The 17,594-nt window shown below is 44.0% G+C and overlaps 1 protein-coding gene across 5 annotated transcripts in view; it reads left to right on the top strand.

Moving 5' to 3' along the window:
* Positions 1-17,133, top strand: part of LOC130357969 (myeloperoxidase-like) — a 68,010-nt gene extending 50,877 nt beyond the window's left edge. For all 5 annotated transcript variants that reach the window (XM_056560756.1, XM_056560757.1, XM_056560758.1 and 2 more), the window contains 6 exons: positions 6,141-6,301; positions 6,477-6,729; positions 7,704-7,874; positions 8,623-8,860; positions 9,360-9,568; positions 16,541-17,133. In XM_056560756.1, the coding sequence (XP_056416731.1) occupies positions 6,141-6,301; positions 6,477-6,729; positions 7,704-7,874; positions 8,623-8,860; positions 9,360-9,568; positions 16,541-16,554 (1,046 nt within the window). In that variant the 3' untranslated portion in view covers positions 16,555-17,133. The remainder of the gene's footprint in view (positions 1-6,140; positions 6,302-6,476; positions 6,730-7,703; positions 7,875-8,622; positions 8,861-9,359; positions 9,569-16,540) is intronic.
* Positions 17,134-17,594: the final 461 nt, after the last annotated feature.

Consider the following 17,594-nt stretch of genomic DNA (forward strand, 5'->3'; position numbering starts at 1 on the left):
ATGTCAGATCGCCGTGTTCCCGCTGCTGGGGAGCCCCAGGATCCCCGCTGCGGCACCCCGCTATCATTACAGCACAGAGCGAGTTCGCTCTGTGCATAATGACGGACGATACAGGGGACGGAGCATCGTTAAGTCATGGCTCCGCCCCTCGTGACAACACGGCCCGTCCCCTTAATGCAAGACTATGGCAGGGGGCGTGACAACCACCACGCCCCCTCCCATAGACTTGTATTGAAAGGGGTGGGATGTGACGTTACGAGGGGCGGAGCCATGACTTAACGATGCTCTGTCCCCTGTATCGTCCGTCATTACATGCAGAGCGAACTCGCTCTGTGCTGTAATGATAGCGCAGTGCCGCAGCGGGGATCCCGGGGCTCCCCAGAATCGGAACCACGGCGATCTGACATCTTATCCAAAGGATAGGGGATAAGATGTCTAGGGGCGGAGTACCCCTTTAATGACCAGGCACTTTTTTTTTATTTGACGTGTATCTTTTAAATGGTAATAACTGTAGAACGCTTTTACTGAGCGGAGCAATTCTGACATTGTTTTTCCGTGACATATTGTACTTTATATAAGTGGTGCATTTTTGTTTACACATGCAGCATTTTTTGTGAAAAACTCCAAAATATTGTGAAAAACTGGAAAATTTCAGTACACTGTGCGGTAAAAGTGATGTTATATTTATTATGTGGGTCAGTACAATTATGGCGATGCCCATTTTATATAGCTTTCTATGTTCTTTTTCCTTTTCAGAGCCAAATTATTTTTCTGCCATTCATTTTCCAACAGCCGTAACTTTTTTATTTTTTTGTCTGATGCCATTTCTCATTGCGGGATGAGCTGTACTTTTTATTCGTATAATTTTTGCAATACGTGCTACCTTTTTGATCTTTTTTATTCCGCTATTTGAACCAAAATTGGCAAATTTTGTGCTTTTTTTTTTTTGTACGGCGTTCACCGTGCGGGCTAATTTACATTTACATATAGTTTTATAGTACACGTCATTACAGACATGGCAATGCCTATTATATATATGATTTGTGTTTTTGATCTTTTTTGGTGATAATACAGGGCTTTTATTGGGAAAGGACCATCTTTTTTATTTTTTTTTTTACACTTCATACTTTTGTTGAAGAACTTTTTATTAAATATTTTACACTTTTTATAGGTTATACAATGCTGCAAAACATTTATACTGCAGCACAGTATAACCTGATGAGCTGCAGACACTACAGCCTGTGCGATCCCACATGTGGCTGGATCTCACAGGCTTCCGTAGCAGGCAGACAGGAGGTCATGATCTGACCTCCTGCTGCCATAGCAACCAACTGTGACCTGCGAACGTAGCGTGCTCCCCCTGTCAACACAATCCTGAGCACGGCATCTATGGGCTTAATGCTGGCGGGACTGGCACGATCGCGGCTCTGGCAGATGCGGCGGGACTCCGGCTGTGATTTACAGCCGGGTCCCGCCGCCGATCTCCTGCGCTGCCTGCGGCATTGCCGGAGATTGCTAGGACATATGCATACGTCCCAGCGCACGAACGTGTCGGGTGCTCGGTGGTATGCATACGTCCTATAGCGGGAAGGGGTTAATACAAAATAATATAAATGCAATACAAAAAGGTGCAAAGTACCAATAAACTACATTAGCAGGACTCCACATAGCCCAGAAACCTGAGTAAACATAGATCATTGCACATTTCCCCCAAAAATGCTGCATATAGCAAGTGCTGGATACAGACCACAGTTCACCTGTCACACGTTGTGCAATACATCTTTGACTACAGTAGGTTTTATGTCTCTATGATATACCAAAAGTTCATTACTTCCTGTTGTAAACTAGCTGTCTTTTCTTTCATAATTGTCTTTAAAGAAAAATGTCACCCTGGTCACTCATACTAAACCCAATACACAGGGTTATAGTGTGGGTGACCAGGAGTGCAAAGAGGTGTCAATTACCAAATTCCATCCAGTGACTCCTGTGATATTGCCCGACGAAAGTCCCGTTCTCAATTGGATTACCTGCGCGCAGCAGGCGGGGCCCGGATGGCTGTCCGCCCCCTGCTTCTTTCTGCCCCCTGAAACAATCTGCCTCTATTAGTAGGCAGGAGCGCAAGCACAGTTAGTTTACAAACTGAATTGAGAATGGGAATTACGTCGGGCAATATCATAGGAGTCACTGGATGGAATTTGGAAAGTGACCCCTCTTTTCACTCCTGGTCACCCATACTATAACCCTGTGTATTGGATTTAGTGTGGGTGATCAGGGTGACAGTTTTCCTTTAAATGTGTTAAACGTGATGATGTGTGGTACTATGTTGTCCCTAAATCTGTAGAAATTGCCTCTGGAAATTGTCCGTACTGACACGATTTAAAACCCTCTATATCAACCACTTAAGTAAATTGTACCTAAATGTACGTCCAGGAGCCCTGGTACTTAACCCACCAGGATGTACATGAAGCAACCGCATGAGCTGCGATTGCAGCTGTCAGCTGCCAGGGACCCACTGATAATGGCAGAAATCAGCGATCACGCTGATGCCCACCATTAACCCATCAGATGCTGTAATCAATACTGGTCACAACATCTGAAGTATTATCGGGGTTAGTTAGACTTATCGGACCACCAGCACGGGAGTCTGATAAGTCAAGATGGCAGACTAGGTCTGCTCACCTGCCTCCTGCTGCTCTGCTGCATTCTTCTTTGGTGTTATGCCTTCTGATATACCAAAAAAGTAGATAGGACTGATCAGTGTTATGCCTATGCATAGCACTGAACAGTATTTACAATCAAGTGATTTCTATAAATAGTCCCCTTAGGGCACATAAAAAAATGTATGTTTATTTAAACAAAATGTTAATAAGCCCCTCCTCCAATAAAAATTTTAAAATCCTCCTTTTCCCATTTTACAAAATAGAGTGTAAAAAAATTATAAAAATACAATATATATATATATATATATATATATATATATATATATATATATGTATATATGTATATATATAATTATAAAGGGGTGCTCCAGGGGAAAACTTTTTTTTATCAACTGGTGCCAGAAAGTTAAACAGATTTGTAAATTACTTTTATTAAAAAATCTTAATCCTTTCAGTACTTATCAGCTGCTGTATGCCCCACAAGAAATTATTTTCTTTTTGAATTTATTTTCTGTCTGACCACAGTGCTCTCTGCTGACACTTCTGTCCATGTCAGGAACTGTCCAGAGCAGGATAGGTTTGCTATGGGGATTTGCTCCTGCTATGTTTAACTTTCTGGCACCAGTTGATCCCATAAGATGAACGGTGTAAAGGTTGGAAAAAAAAGCCTAATTCCATATAGGGAAAAATGAGAAAATTATAGGTGTCCAAATAGGAAAATTTAAAACATGCTAATTTTGTTTGAAAAGTTTGAGTTCTTTTTTTTTTTTTTTTTTTTTTAAGTAGTACAATAACAGAAATGCATATAATGATTGGTATCATTTGAATTGTATTGACCTACAGAATAAAAATAACATATCAGTTTTACAGTAAAATGCACTCTATTAAAACTAAACTCTCATAAATTAGAAAAATTGCAGTTTTCCTACAAGATATTTTTTTTTTTTGCGCCATACATTTAATGATAAAATAAAAGGTGTCATTACAAAGTACAATTGGTCAAACAAAAAGCAAGCCCTTATATGGGTCTGAAGATGAGTTTTGGCTCTTAGAAAGTGAGGAGGAAAAAACAAATATGCAAAAATGAAGCTGGCTGTGTCCTCAAGGCCAAAATGGGCCGTGTACTTAAGGGGTTAAAGGCAATCTGCCATCATCATTACCCGCAACTTATTGGTGAAGACTTTTAGTGTGGGTGACGCTCATGACAATCGTATTCACCGTTTCCTGATGTGTGGCTCAGTTGCTCCATCATACCTGTTTTTTTTTGTAGTGCATTTTTATAAGATTTCATTTTACATAACACAATATAAGATATATAAAGAAATATATGCTTGGTGCACTTTGGTGTTCCCAAGAGCCAATTTCTCAGTAACGTCCGGCCTGGATATTCAGAGTAAAAACCCTCCTCCCTCGGCCTAATCCTCCTCCCCTGTGAAATCTCTATCTCAAGAAGAGAGTTTTCACAATTGTGCATGCGCAGCCGCAACCACAGGTCACATGAGATGAAACCCCATGCTTGTGAGAGAGATGCCACAGAGGAGGAGATCCAGTTTGCATGTCACAGGGAACTCGTGACTTGAGAACACCCAACATGCACCAAGCTACTTAACTTGCATTATAAGAAAACCATAAATAATGGAGCAATGGAGCCACACATCAGCAAACAGTAAACATCATTGTTATCAGCATCATCCACTCTACAAGTGTATCTCAAAAAGTTAGTGCAGTTGATGCTGGTGACAGGTTCCCTTTAAGGGTAGGGTCACACGTAACGGATCCTCAGCGTATTTTAGACAGTGGATACGCCTGAGACCCCAAGCATATTGTGCCTTCAGCTGTTGCCTCCCCCTCACCCTGCCCCCTGGCCTGCTTCCAGCGGCAATCCGCTGCTTCAAGCAGCCACACTGGGGGCCTGCGAGACGCTGAGTGCACTCAGACATTGCTGTGTAGCTGCGATGTCTGAGTGCACTCAGCGATTCACAGGCCCTCAGTGTGGCTGCTCAGAGTGGTGGATTGCCGCTGCGAGCAGGCTATGTGGTTGGGCGAGGGGGAGCAGGTGCGTTCGACAACACCTGAAGGCCCAATATGGGTTGAGTCACCAGTTGATCCGCAGCTTAAAATATGCTGCTGATCCATTACTTGTGACCCTACCCTAAGGGTCAATCCACTTCTGTCAAGTGTTAACCCATTCAAGATGCTTTCCCAGTGCCTAACATGGTCCATAGAAAAGAGTAGCATTGTTTTGGGAAAGAAAAATGTAACCCTTTTCTTAATCCCATAAAGCACCACGATTCTGGCATTCTTTCCTTCAACTAAATAGGAAGGAAAACAAATGAATCTGCAGTGATCATATCCATCACTTGAATCCAAACTTAAAGGAGTAGTCCAGTGGTGAACCCAGTGGTGAACAACTTATCCCCTATCCTAAGGATAGGGGATAAGTTGCAGATTGCGGGGGGTCCGACCGCTGGGGCCCCCTGTGATCTCCTGTACGGAGCCCCGACAGCCCACGGGAAGGGGGCGTGTCAACCTCCGCACGAAGCGGCGGCCGACACGCCCCCTCAATACAACTCTATGGCAGAGCCGAAGCGCTGCCTTCGGCAATCTCCGGCTCTGCCATAGAGATGTATTGAGGGGGCGTGTCAGCCGCCGCTTCGTGTGGAGCTCAACACCCGCTATCTGGCTGGAGAGCCTGGCCCCCGTACAGAGAGATCGCAGGGGGCCCCAGCGGTAGGACCCCCCGCGATCTCAAACTTATCCCCTATCCTTAGGATAGGGGATAAGTTTTTCACCACTGGACTACCCCTTTAAAGGGGTATTCCAGGCAAAACCTTTTTTTATATATATATCAACTGGCTCCGGAGAGTTAAACAGATTTGTAAATTACTTCTATAAAAAAAATCTTAATCCTTCCAATAGTTATTAGCTTCTGAAGTTTTCTGTCTAGCTGCTAAATGATGATGTCACGTCCCGGGAGCTGTGCATGATGGGAGAATATCCCCATAGGAACTGCACAGCTCCCGGGACGTGAGTCATCAGAGAGCAGTTAGACAGAAAATAACAACTCAACTTCAGAAGCTAATAACTATTGGAAGGATTAAGATTTTTTAATAGAAGTAATTTACAAATCTGTTTAACTTTCCGGAGCCAGTTGATATATATAAAAAAGTTGTGGCCTGGGATGCCCCTTTAAGTATCAAGTAGTGACCTCATTCCATAAGGTTCTTGCCATTTTAGTCATTGTATTGTGGAGATCTTCACAAATATTTTTGTAACTTTAGTAGTCTGAATGTTTGAATACTGGTGTTCTTCATATAACTTAGTAGTAAAGTAAAATTTGCAATAGCAACTATACAATGCTAGGTGAGTTTAAAACATTTGTGTAGGGTTCTTTGTGGGATTTAACTCACAATCTATGAAATGTGAGTTATGAACAGTTAATTCTCAGTGCAGCTTAGTAATGGCTTAAATTTGTTGCAGGGGATGTGCGAGGTAGTGAACAACCTGGGCTGACAGCGTTCCATACTCTCTTCATGCGAGAACACAACCGTATCGCTACAGAGCTGCATAAGCTAAACCCAAAATGGAATGGAGAAAAACTATACCAAGAAGCCCGCAAAATAATAGGAAGCATTATACAGGTGCAGTATATTGCATATTTAATACTGCTAAGCACAAGCAATATGTACATAATGCTACTGTTTTTGGCATGTGGGTATTAAGGCCTCCAAAAATGGTCTTCATACATCTACACTACTGTTCAGTCTGTCTTTTAAGATAACAACTATATCTAACATTTCTCTTTTTGGTTGACAGAAAATAATGCACAAAGATTGGCTGCCACTTCTGTTGGGTAGTGAGATGTCTAAAGTTCTTCCTAACTATCAATCTTACAATGAAGATGAAGACCCAGCAGTGTCAAATGCCTTCACCATCGCCTTCAGAATGGGTCATACCCTAATCCAACCATTTATATACAGATTGGCAGAAGGTTACATTCCCTATGAGCCAGAGCCAGCAGTCCCAATCCATCAGACTTTCTTTGCTTCATGGATAGTAGCGAAAGAAGGTAACTTATTTTAAAGCGTACCAGTCAGATCCCAAAAAGAAAAACAAAACTGTTATATATTACTCAGTACCTCATCCTGATCATGTACATGTAATTTTTATGTCTCTATTACCCATATTTCACAAAAAAAATTGCATATTACAGCTGCCCAATGTCTTTTTCATCTTGTCAATGGGAGGGGGCATGTCCTCTCTTGTCTGCACTGTGATGACTCCTCCCCCTCCCTCACTCTGCTGACTCACTGCTCTTGGGAACCTGGAAGCCCTGCTCTGTAACCCTTTCCTCTCTGGATTTATGCTGTACACACACACACACGCACACACAAACAAACACATAATGATTATTGGGGATTGCCTGTACTCTACCACCATAGACAATATGGTGAGTGTATAACTTCCTGTAATTTATGAATGTCATCCTTAGCCAGTCCTGTAATGCTGGGACTTGTAGTTTTGGAATAATTGAAGGTACAGTGTTTGGATAACTCTGTTTTTACAGCAGTTTTGCCTTCAGCTGTGTGCCTACAGCTTTTGCAAAACTACAACTCCCAGCATGCCCAGATATCCTTTGACTGTCCAGGCATGCTTGGAGTTGTTGTTTTGCAACAGCTGAAGGCACATGTTTGGTAAAACTCTGTGTTACAGCAGTGTTTCTACAGGCTGTGTTCCTCCCTTAGCCTTGTCAATCATCTATCCCTTGTCCATGACCCTTACACATTATCATGCTGCTGTGGGACTCATCAGTGTCCCAGAAGGTATGGGGACCCAGAGTGATGGTATTTTCAAAGGCAGTTTTCTCTAATAAAATGTGAAACATTTTTAAAGAAGTATATCAGAAAACTATTGTTTTGCCAAGAGGTACATTAAGTTTACTCCTTAGTACACATACTGATACTTTTGTTCAATAATGCATACTGTTCATGTACTTGCCATTTAGCATTCTCTCGGCTAATGTTCATTATACCTTTTATGCAGGTGGGGTTGATCCTATATTCCGTGGTATGATAGCCAATAAAGCCAAAGTAATTGGCCAGAATCAGATAATGGTTGAAGAACTGAGAGATCGTCTCTTTAAGCTGGTCATTCCTATTGGTCTTGATTTAGCTGCTATTAATATACAGAGAGGTCGAGAACATGGATTAGCAGGTACAGTAAAAAATTTTTAGTAGCAATGCAATATTTTAAGTTTAGAGAAGTTAGTCGAAACCTTACATGTGGTGTAAAATTAGGGCAAGTGGAGGGGGGGGGGGGGGCAATTAACCCTAATGTAACACCACATTTCAATTAATTTAAACCCTGTTAGATTCCATTCTTGTATACACACATTCTTGTCGGGCATGCTCTGGAACAAATTTTTCTAAAAAAAAAAAAAAAATATATATATATATATATATATATATATATATATATATATATATATATATACATTATTGTCCCATATCCTTGGCATATTAATGTGAGTGTAGCACACTTACATATGGGGTAGGGGAAGTTATCCACCACAGTAAACCAGAAACCTAATCTTGGAACTTTCTTAAAAAATAATAAATAACTAAAAGGGGCCAGGGCTTAGGTGGAGGGACATGGCGTCTTGTGGCCCATTGGATTTACAATATTGTAAACCACAAATTGTCATGAACTTTTGTTAAAATGTACCCCAGTTTATAGTTGGATTTCAATATTTGCCATCATGGACAAAAAGGAAAGAATGCACCCACACTGCCTGTGATCATTTTTCCGAGATCAATTTAATGTATGTGTCCCCAACTAATAGCTCTCAATATGTGCATAGCCTTTATCTGCTACTATTTCGTTTTACTGCGGTTATTATAGAGATCCCTTTTGTATATTGCCTTTTCCTATGTTTCTAAGTGCTGATTATTTACTTTACAAGGATACAATGCATGGAGACGATTCTGCAATCTTTCTGCACCACAAAATGTAGATGAATTGGCCATCGTAATGAAAAATAGAGAATTTGCTGAAAAGCTAATGGAACTGTATGGGACACCTGAAAACATTGATCTCTGGGTTGGAGGAGTCTCTGAGCCTTCGGTTCCTGGAGGAAGGATTGGAGAGCTGTTATCTTGTATAATTGGAGACCAGTTCCGTAGATCTAGAGACGGAGATCGGTATGTAGCAATTTTCTGTACAGTAAGAATATATACAGTAAATATTTCTATTTAAAAGGAGCCTGCTGACAGATAGCTGCTGACAAAATCAAGTTTACAAGGTCACTCCAGAAATAATGCAGCAATGGAGCCACACATCAGCCAACAGTAAATATCATTGTTATCAGCATCATCCACTCTACAAGCATATCTCAAAAGGTTAATGCTGTTAGGTGTCAATCCACTTCTGTTAGCTGTTAACCCATTCCAGATGCTTTCTCAATTGCCTAAATATACTTGCCTGAGCTACACTGCCTAACATGGTCCATAGAAAAGACTAGACCAGATATTGCCATCTAGCTCTATCCTAAAACAGACATCATAGAAAGAAATGTGAATACAGCCTAACTGTGTAGCATGTAGTCTGAATATACTGTAGAACAAAATGCCATTTTTTAATTGTTGGATTTAAAGAGCTGAACTCAAAATGTATGACTGATCACACTTTGTTTTTTTTCAGGTTTCACTATGAAAATCCTTCAGTATTCAGTCTGGAACAAAAAACATCAATAGAGAACGTAACTATGGCACATATCTTATGTGCTAATACCAACATAAAACAAGTCCCTGAAAATGTCTTTCTAGGCAACAGTTACCCTAAAGATTTTCTTAACTGCACTGATATGCCAAAAATGGACCTGAAACCATGGAAAGCTAAAAACACAGATAGTAAGTAAATATATATGCAGACAATGGGGGAAATTTACTATTCCTTACGGGGGAGATTTATTAAAACCTGTCCAGATGAAAAGTTGCCCAGTTGCCCATAGCAACCAATCAGCTTACTTCTTTCATTTTTAACAAAGGCCTCTGCAAAATGAAAGAAGCAATCTGATTGGTTGCTATGGGCAACTGGGCAACTTTTCTCCTATGCACTTTTTGTGATAAAAAAAAATTTGAAAAATCTCCCCCTATGTGCCTGTCACGATGCCGGCTGGCAGGAGGTGGATCCTCTGTGCCAGAGAGGGATAGCGAGGACCGTGCTAGTGGACCGGTTCTAAGATACTACAGGTTTTCACCAGAGCCCGCCGCAAAGCGGGATGGTCTTGCTGCGGCGGTAGTGACCAGGTCGTATCCACTAGCAACGGCTCACCTCTCTGGCTGCTGAAGATACTGAAGATAGGCGAGGTACAAGGGAGTAGGCAGAAGCAAGGTCGGACGTAGCAGAAGGTCGAGGCAGGCAGCAAGGATCGTAGTCAGGGGCAACGGCAGGAGGTCAGGAACACGGGCTAGGAACAGACAAGGGAACGCTTTCACTAGGCACTAAGGCAACAAGATCCGGCAAGGGAGTGCAGGGGAAGTGAGGTAATATAGGGAAGTGCACAGGTGATCACACTAATAGGTAATTGGAAGATTGGGCCAGGCACCAACATTGGTGCACTGGCCCTTTAAATTGCAGAGACCCGGCGCGCGCGCGCCCTAGGGAGCGGGGCCGCGCGCGCCGGGACAGGACCGACGGAGAGCGAGTCAGGTACGGGGACCGGGGTGCGCATCGCGAGCGGGCGCCACCCGCATCGCGAATCGCACCCCGGCAGGAGGCGGGACCGCAGCGCACCCGGTCAGTGGATCTGACCGGGGCGCTGCAGCAACAGGGATGAGGCGAGCGCTCCGGGGAGGAACGGGGACCCGGAGCGCTCGGCGTAACAGTACCCCCCCCCTTGGGTCTCCCCCTCTTCTTGGGGCCAAAGAACCTGAGGAAAAAAAAGTCAATTTTTCCGTGAAGAGGTCCGATGCACATTAGGAGGGGTTCTGTGCGGAAACGCATGAGACAGTCCAATCTTTTATTGTTAATACAATAGATGTAGAGGGGTCTGGCGAGACTGGTCACAGGGACGTAGAACCTGTTGATAAGAGAGGCCAAAAAAAATTTTCCTGCAGATCCGGAATCCAAGGGGACCATAGTAGAGAAGGAGAAGGTAGAGGCAGATATCCGCACAGACACAGTAAGGCGTGAAGAAGCAGAGTTGACATCAAGAACTGTGTCACCTTTGTGCGGAGTCAGCGTACGTCTTTCCAGGCGGGGAGGACGGATAGGACAATCCTTCAGGAAGTGTTCGGTACTGGCATAGTACAGGCAAAGATTCTCCATGCGGCGTCGTGTCCTCTCTTGAGGTGTCAAGCGAGACCGGTCAACTTGCATAGCCTCCGCGGCGGGAAGCACAGGAACGGATTGCAGAGGACCAGAGGAGAGAGGAGCCGGGGAGAAAAAACGCTTCGTGCGAACAAAGTCCATATCCAGGCGGAGCTCCAGACGCCATCCGGAAGAACGTATGTCAATGCGAGTGGCAAGATGAATGAGTTCATGTAGGTCAGCAGGAGTCTCTCGTGCGGCCAGAACATCTTTAATGTTGCTGGATAGGCCTTTTTTAAAGGTCGCGCAGAGAACCTCACTATTCCAGGACAACTCGTAAGCAAGAGCACGGAACTGAATGGCGTATTCGCCAATGGAAGAAACACCCTGTTCCAGGTTCAGCAGGGCAATCTCGGCAGAAGAAGCTCGGGCAGGCTCCTCGAAGACACCACGGACCTCAGCGAAGAAGGACTGGACTGTGGCTGTGGCAGAATCATTGCGGTCCCCATCAAACTTGTCCGGCAGGGACAAGCAGGGGTTAAGAACGGCTGGTTGCTGCGGAGGAGTTGCAGGAGCCGGCGGAGGAGATGGTTGTTGCAGCTGTAGCTGTGACTGAAGTTGCTGTATCTGCGGCAGCAGCTGCTGTGACTGAAGTTGCTGTATCTGCGGCAGCAGCTGCTGTAACTGTGACTGAAGACGCTGTGTCTCGGAGATCAAGTATGCCAGCTGTTGATCTCGTTGGGCGATCTTTACGCCAAATTTGTCCGGCAGGGACAAGCAGGGGTTAGGAAGGACCGGTTGCTGCGGAGGAGTTGCAGGAGCCGGCGGAGGAGATGGTAGTTGCAGCTGGAGCTGTTGCTGTATCTGCGGCTGCAGCTGCTGTATCTGTGACTGAATACGCAGTGCCTCGGAGGTCAAGTATGCCAGCTGTTGATCTCGTTGCGCTATCTGTTGCGACTGCTGGGCGATCTGACGAGCTTGCTGGGCGACCAGCGTAGGGAGGTCAGCGACAACTGGCAGAGGAACTTCAGCGGGATCCATGGCCGGATCTACTGTCACGATGCCGGCTGGCAGGAGGTGGATCCTCTGTGCCAGAGAGGGATAGCGAGGACCGTGCTAGTGGACCGGTTCTAAGATACTACAGGTTTTCACCAGAGCCCGCCGCAAAGCGGGATGGTCTTGCTGCGGCGGTAGTGACCAGGTCGTATCCACTAGCAACGGCTCACCTCTCTGGCTGCTGAAGATACTGAAGATAGGCGAGGTACAAGGGAGTAGGCAGAAGCAAGGTCGGACGTAGCAGAAGGTCGAGGCAGGCAGCAAGGATCGTAGTCAGGGGCAACGGCAGGAGGTCAGGAACACGGGCTAGGAACAGACAAGGGAACGCTTTCACTAGGCACTAAGGCAACAAGATCCGGCAAGGGAGTGCAGGGGAAGTGAGGTAATATAGGGAAGTGCACAGGTGATCACACTAATAGGTAATTGGAAGATTGGGCCAGGCACCAACATTGGTGCACTGGCCCTTTAAATTGCAGAGACCCGGCGCGCGCGCGCCCTAGGGAGCGGGGCCGCGCGCGCCGGGACAGGACCGACGGAGAGCGAGTCAGGTACGGGGACCGGGGTGCGCATCGCGAGCGGGCGCCACCCGCATCGCGAATCGCACCCCGGCAGGAGGCGGGACCGCAGCGCACCCGGTCAGTGGATCTGACCGGGGCGCTGCAGCAACAGGGATGAGGCGAGCGCTCCGGGGAGGAACGGGGACCCGGAGCGCTCGGCGTAACAGTGCCATATTTTGGTCCTCTTTTACTTTCCCTTTAAACACCATGAACGGTATTGATCACAGCATCTAAAGTAAAAGCAGCTTAGAGGCGCTCATTGAACCTCCCCAAGTGGTGCGTTAAGGCCTAAGGGGCAAGAGCGCACCTGTACACCCGATGTCCCTAATGGATTAAATTTCCTTAAAAGATGTTTCCGCTGTGGAAATTCTGTTTACGGCTTGAATTTTCAGCTGTAAAAAATAATTTCATAATGAAAGGCTGGAAAACAGTGTTGGGTTTATTGTAAACTTTGCTTCCCTAAGTTCCGTCAGCAGCACAACACATTGGGAATTTCCCCATCCTGAGAACTGATGGGACAAATGGAATTTTAAAGGGTGAAGCCTGAGCTTATATAATGACACCCAAACCCCCAAAAGCCTTGTAATGCTGAAGGGTTTAAGGGAAAGAAGGTTTATATTAAAACCAACACTTACTGTAACTGATGTCCCTGTTCAGTAGCGCAACATATGGGGAGCAAGAAACCCCTTAGGGAAGGACACGTCTTGCCGACTTTAAAATTGGCTGCTCACAGGCCACCTCCTCTTAAGATCTTTCTGAAAGTTTGTAATAAAATACAATATTGTTAGGAGAGGACCACGATGAGCTCAGGCTAGGTTTCCACACAGGTTTTTGTTTGGCCTTTTTTTTTAAAACTGTCACTACAGTTTTTGAGACAAAGGGTGAAGTGCGTTAAAATGAATTAGAAAATATAAAGAAGAGACTTACAGTATACTTCCCTGTCCTACTGAAAAAGTACAAAACATAGTGCAAAACAAAGTTGAAAACACAGGGAGAATTAGTAAATACCATGGAAAAATACCTGTCAGGAAAAAAAATCCTCAAAGAAAACTACATTTTATTCTTAATAAATCAGGACCATAACCTTTTAATTCACCTACAAAAGTTTTAGACCCGTTCTATCCTATTTAAGAGCCAGACACAGAAAGGATTAGATTTTATCTACCTTGAATAAGGATGTTTTTGTAAAATAAGCGCATATAGGACATGTTAAGTCCACAAGCTCCAAAGAACGACATGACCGGAAGAGGAATACTCTTTTAAAATAGGGAAAGACACAACCTGGTTGACCTAAAATAAGGAAGAAAATAGATACATTCAGATGACCTTATCTTGTTAGAAGACACACATACAGTCCCTTAGAACCAAAGGCTAGAAGCGCTACCACTCATTTGGCTAAGACAACAGTCAATAGGAAGGTCAATTTCTTAGTTAGTGACATCAAATGATAAACTGGTTGACCAACTGGATGCTTAAGTTTTACAAGTAGGTACCAAGGAGCCACCGGTTTAGGTACATTAGGACTTAACTTGGTTATAGCTCTGTTGAGCCTAGTCACTTTAGGATCAGAAGGGTAACAAACCCCAATGATGTAGATAGTGCTGCCAAACAAACTTCAATGGTAAAAGGACAAAGTCCCTTGGCAACCCCCTACTCCTTAAAAAATTATTGTGGGCACTAAATGGGCTCTGACAAGATCTTTGCAGTCAGCCGGAGCTGCTGTTGGTTGGACAAAGCTGGCTGTCCTGGGACTCCAAATACTGCTTTACAGAATCAGATATTGATATTTACACATCCGTATGAGTTAGGAGAATAAGAATTTATTGCAGCTGCAGGTGTCTGGTTTTGCTGGATATTATTCAGCACACACTGTGTCGCTCTTATCAAAGGAAAAATGTATGCCAGATTGAAATTCTATGGAATTGTGCTGGCTTCTAATGCCAGGGCATTGTATTTCTCAAACAGGGAACAAAAGAAGAGACACTTAGAGGAGAAGTCTCATGCCAAAAAATAGCCGAACGGCTCTCCCATAGAGATATATGGAGAGGACGTGTTGGCCACTGTTTTGTGCGGGGGGTTGTGACGCTGCATTCCCGAGGAAAGCCGGGCCCCATACAGGAGATTCTGGGAGGTCCCAGCGGTTGGACCCCATGCAGTCTAAGATTTATCCCCTATCCTCAGTTTTTCATCATGACATATCACCTATAAATATCACATAAGTGGCCATGAGAACCACCTCTAGCAAGCCCATAGGGTTTGTAAGGGTCCAAAAATCTCTGGATTTGGGAATCATTCTTGTGGCAATGCCAAGCTTTTGCTCACCTATCTGCCAGAATGTTGAGGGCTCTTTAATGTAAGAGGAAGATGGTATTTCATCAACTGACATATCTGAGAAGCTTTCCAAATTAGTGGAGTACATCCAGTACCTCCCTGATGACTCATATAGACTGCTTCAGAGATGTTCTGTTCTTTGTAATATAGCCGTCTATTACTGGAAGTAAGTGTCATAGTGTTTGATCAATTGCTGTCAATCAGGGCTCAAGTCCTGCAGGAACACGTGGGAACTGAGTTCCTGCACTTTTTCCACAGCAGGAACACCATTCCCATTAGCAGGACCAGCCCTTGAGTGGAAATCTTGGGTGAGTTCCTGTACTTTTTTTTCCCAGGACTTGACCCCTGCTGTCAATTGAAGATCAGAAGCCCTGACTCATTAAAGAATCCAGATGAATTTGTGATGAGAAGATCTATAACACTAGTGCAAACGATCTCTGGTTGGAACGATTTCGAAACCTAGCTTTCTTAGTTAAGTGGAGATTAGTAGGGTTTTTTGGATTCTTTGTTGGAAATTCTGGCTCATGACACATGCGACAAAAATCTACGCAGAAAAGCCTTAGGAAGTAAGGTTTCCACACAGGTTTTTTTTCTGGTGTTTTTTTTATTTTTTAACTGCCACTGCAGTTTTTGTGCCAAAGCCAGAAGTGTATTCAAAAGGAAAAGTGAAATATAGAGGAAAGACTTAGGCTGGGTTCACACCACGTTTTTCAAGTACGGTTACCGTATACGGTTTTCCGCAAAAAAACGTATGGCAAAAACCGTATGCAACCTTATACAACCGTATGACTCCAATTTAAAACGTATACGGTTTTTCCCCGTACGCTTCTATCCGTTTGCATCAGTTTTTGCCAACGGTTTTGCTATTTTGTTGGAATTAGTTTTCCAGCAATTTAATAAAGTTACTATTGTTCTATTGAAATTCCAATCTGCGCATGTGTCAACTCCAAAAACGGATTAGAAAAACCGCGTGCAACCGTATTCTGAAATTCTGTGTACGGTTCTCATAGACAACAATGTTAAAAGAACCGCATATGGTTCGCATACGGTTTTCCAACCGGAGGCAAAAACGCGGTCGACAGTGTTTTTGCCTACGGTTGAAAAATCGGCAAAACCGTATCCAAGGCAAAACGGATGCAACCGTACACAACATTTGGAATATGGTTTACAATGCATTCTCTATGCATACGGTTTTGGATACGGTCGTATACGTTTTTTTGCAGAAAACCGTATACGGTTACCGTATTTTAAAAACGTGGTGTGAACCCAGCCTTACATTTCTCCTTCCTATTGGATACTTTTCTGACTTTGGCTCCAAGACTGCAGTGGCAGTTTTCAAAAAAAAACGCCAGGAAAACCTGTGTGAAAACCTAGCCTTAGTAGGGTTTTTCACATGTTATGTGCGTAAGAATATTCAGCAAAAAATACAAACAACTCTACTAACTAAGCAAAACGTTGGGAAAATTAGTAAATACCACGGGGGGGAAAAGCACACCCATAAAAAAAAAAAAACTACACAAAGAAAACTACACTCCACTCTTATGAGGGCTAATGTGTTTTTATTATTAGATGTAATTTACCGCAACAGGATGTTTTCATACATATTCCTATTTCTTTTAACTACAGATGTTAAAGAGTAAGAAGAGTAAATGGAGGATTTGCTGCCTTTCAAGTTGCCTGTGAATTTTATATAAGACTGTTAATTTTTTTACAGTTTGTACTTTTTCATTGTTGCTGTTAAGTCTTGTTATTCGTTGCTATTTCTTGGCAAATCAAAAACACATCCTTTTCCCAACATATTTCTACAGTAAAGCCATCTGGCTAACATAGCTACAGTATATATAATAAGTATATATAATCAATGTACTTTATATCACAACAATATACCGTATATACTCGAATATAAGCCGACCCGAATATAAGCCGAGGCCCCTAATTTCACCCCAAAAACCCAGGAAAAGTTATTGACTCGACTATAAGCCTAGGGTGGGAAATACATCATCCCCCCTGTCATCATCCAGGCCCCCTGTCATTAACACCCTCATCATCATCACCCTGTCATGATCCCCCCTTCATCATCATCATCACCTGTCATCATCCCCCCCTTCATCATTACCCTGTCGTCATCCCCCTTCATCATCCCCCCCTTCATCATTACCCTGTCATCATCCCCCCTTCATCATCCCTCCCTTCATCATTACCCTGTCATCATTACCCTGTCATCATCCCCCTTTCATCATTACCCTGTCATCATCCCCCCTTCATCATCCCCCTTCATCATTACCCTGTCATCATCCCCCCTTCATCATCCCCCACTTCATCATTACCCTGTCATCATCCCCCCTTCATCACCCCCCCTTCATCATTACCCTGTCATCATCCCCCCTTCATCATCCCCCCCTTCATCATTACCCTGTCATCATCCCCCTTCATCATCTCCCCTTCATCATTACCCTGTCATCATCCCCCCTTCATCATCCCCCCTTATCATCCCCCCCTTCATCATTACCCTGTCATCATCCCCCCCCCCTTCATCATTACCCTGTCATCATCCCACACCACCCCCTTCATCATCACTGCTTGTCAATGTCTAACAGTGGTCTTCAACCTGCGGACCTCCAGATGTTTCAAAACTACAACTCCCAGCATCAGCTCCGCTCGGCGGGACGTTCGGGTGAGC

This window comes from Hyla sarda, chromosome 2 (assembly GCF_029499605.1).
Source record: "Hyla sarda isolate aHylSar1 chromosome 2, aHylSar1.hap1, whole genome shotgun sequence".
In the NCBI taxonomy this organism is placed as follows: Eukaryota; Metazoa; Chordata; class Amphibia; order Anura; family Hylidae; genus Hyla; species Hyla sarda.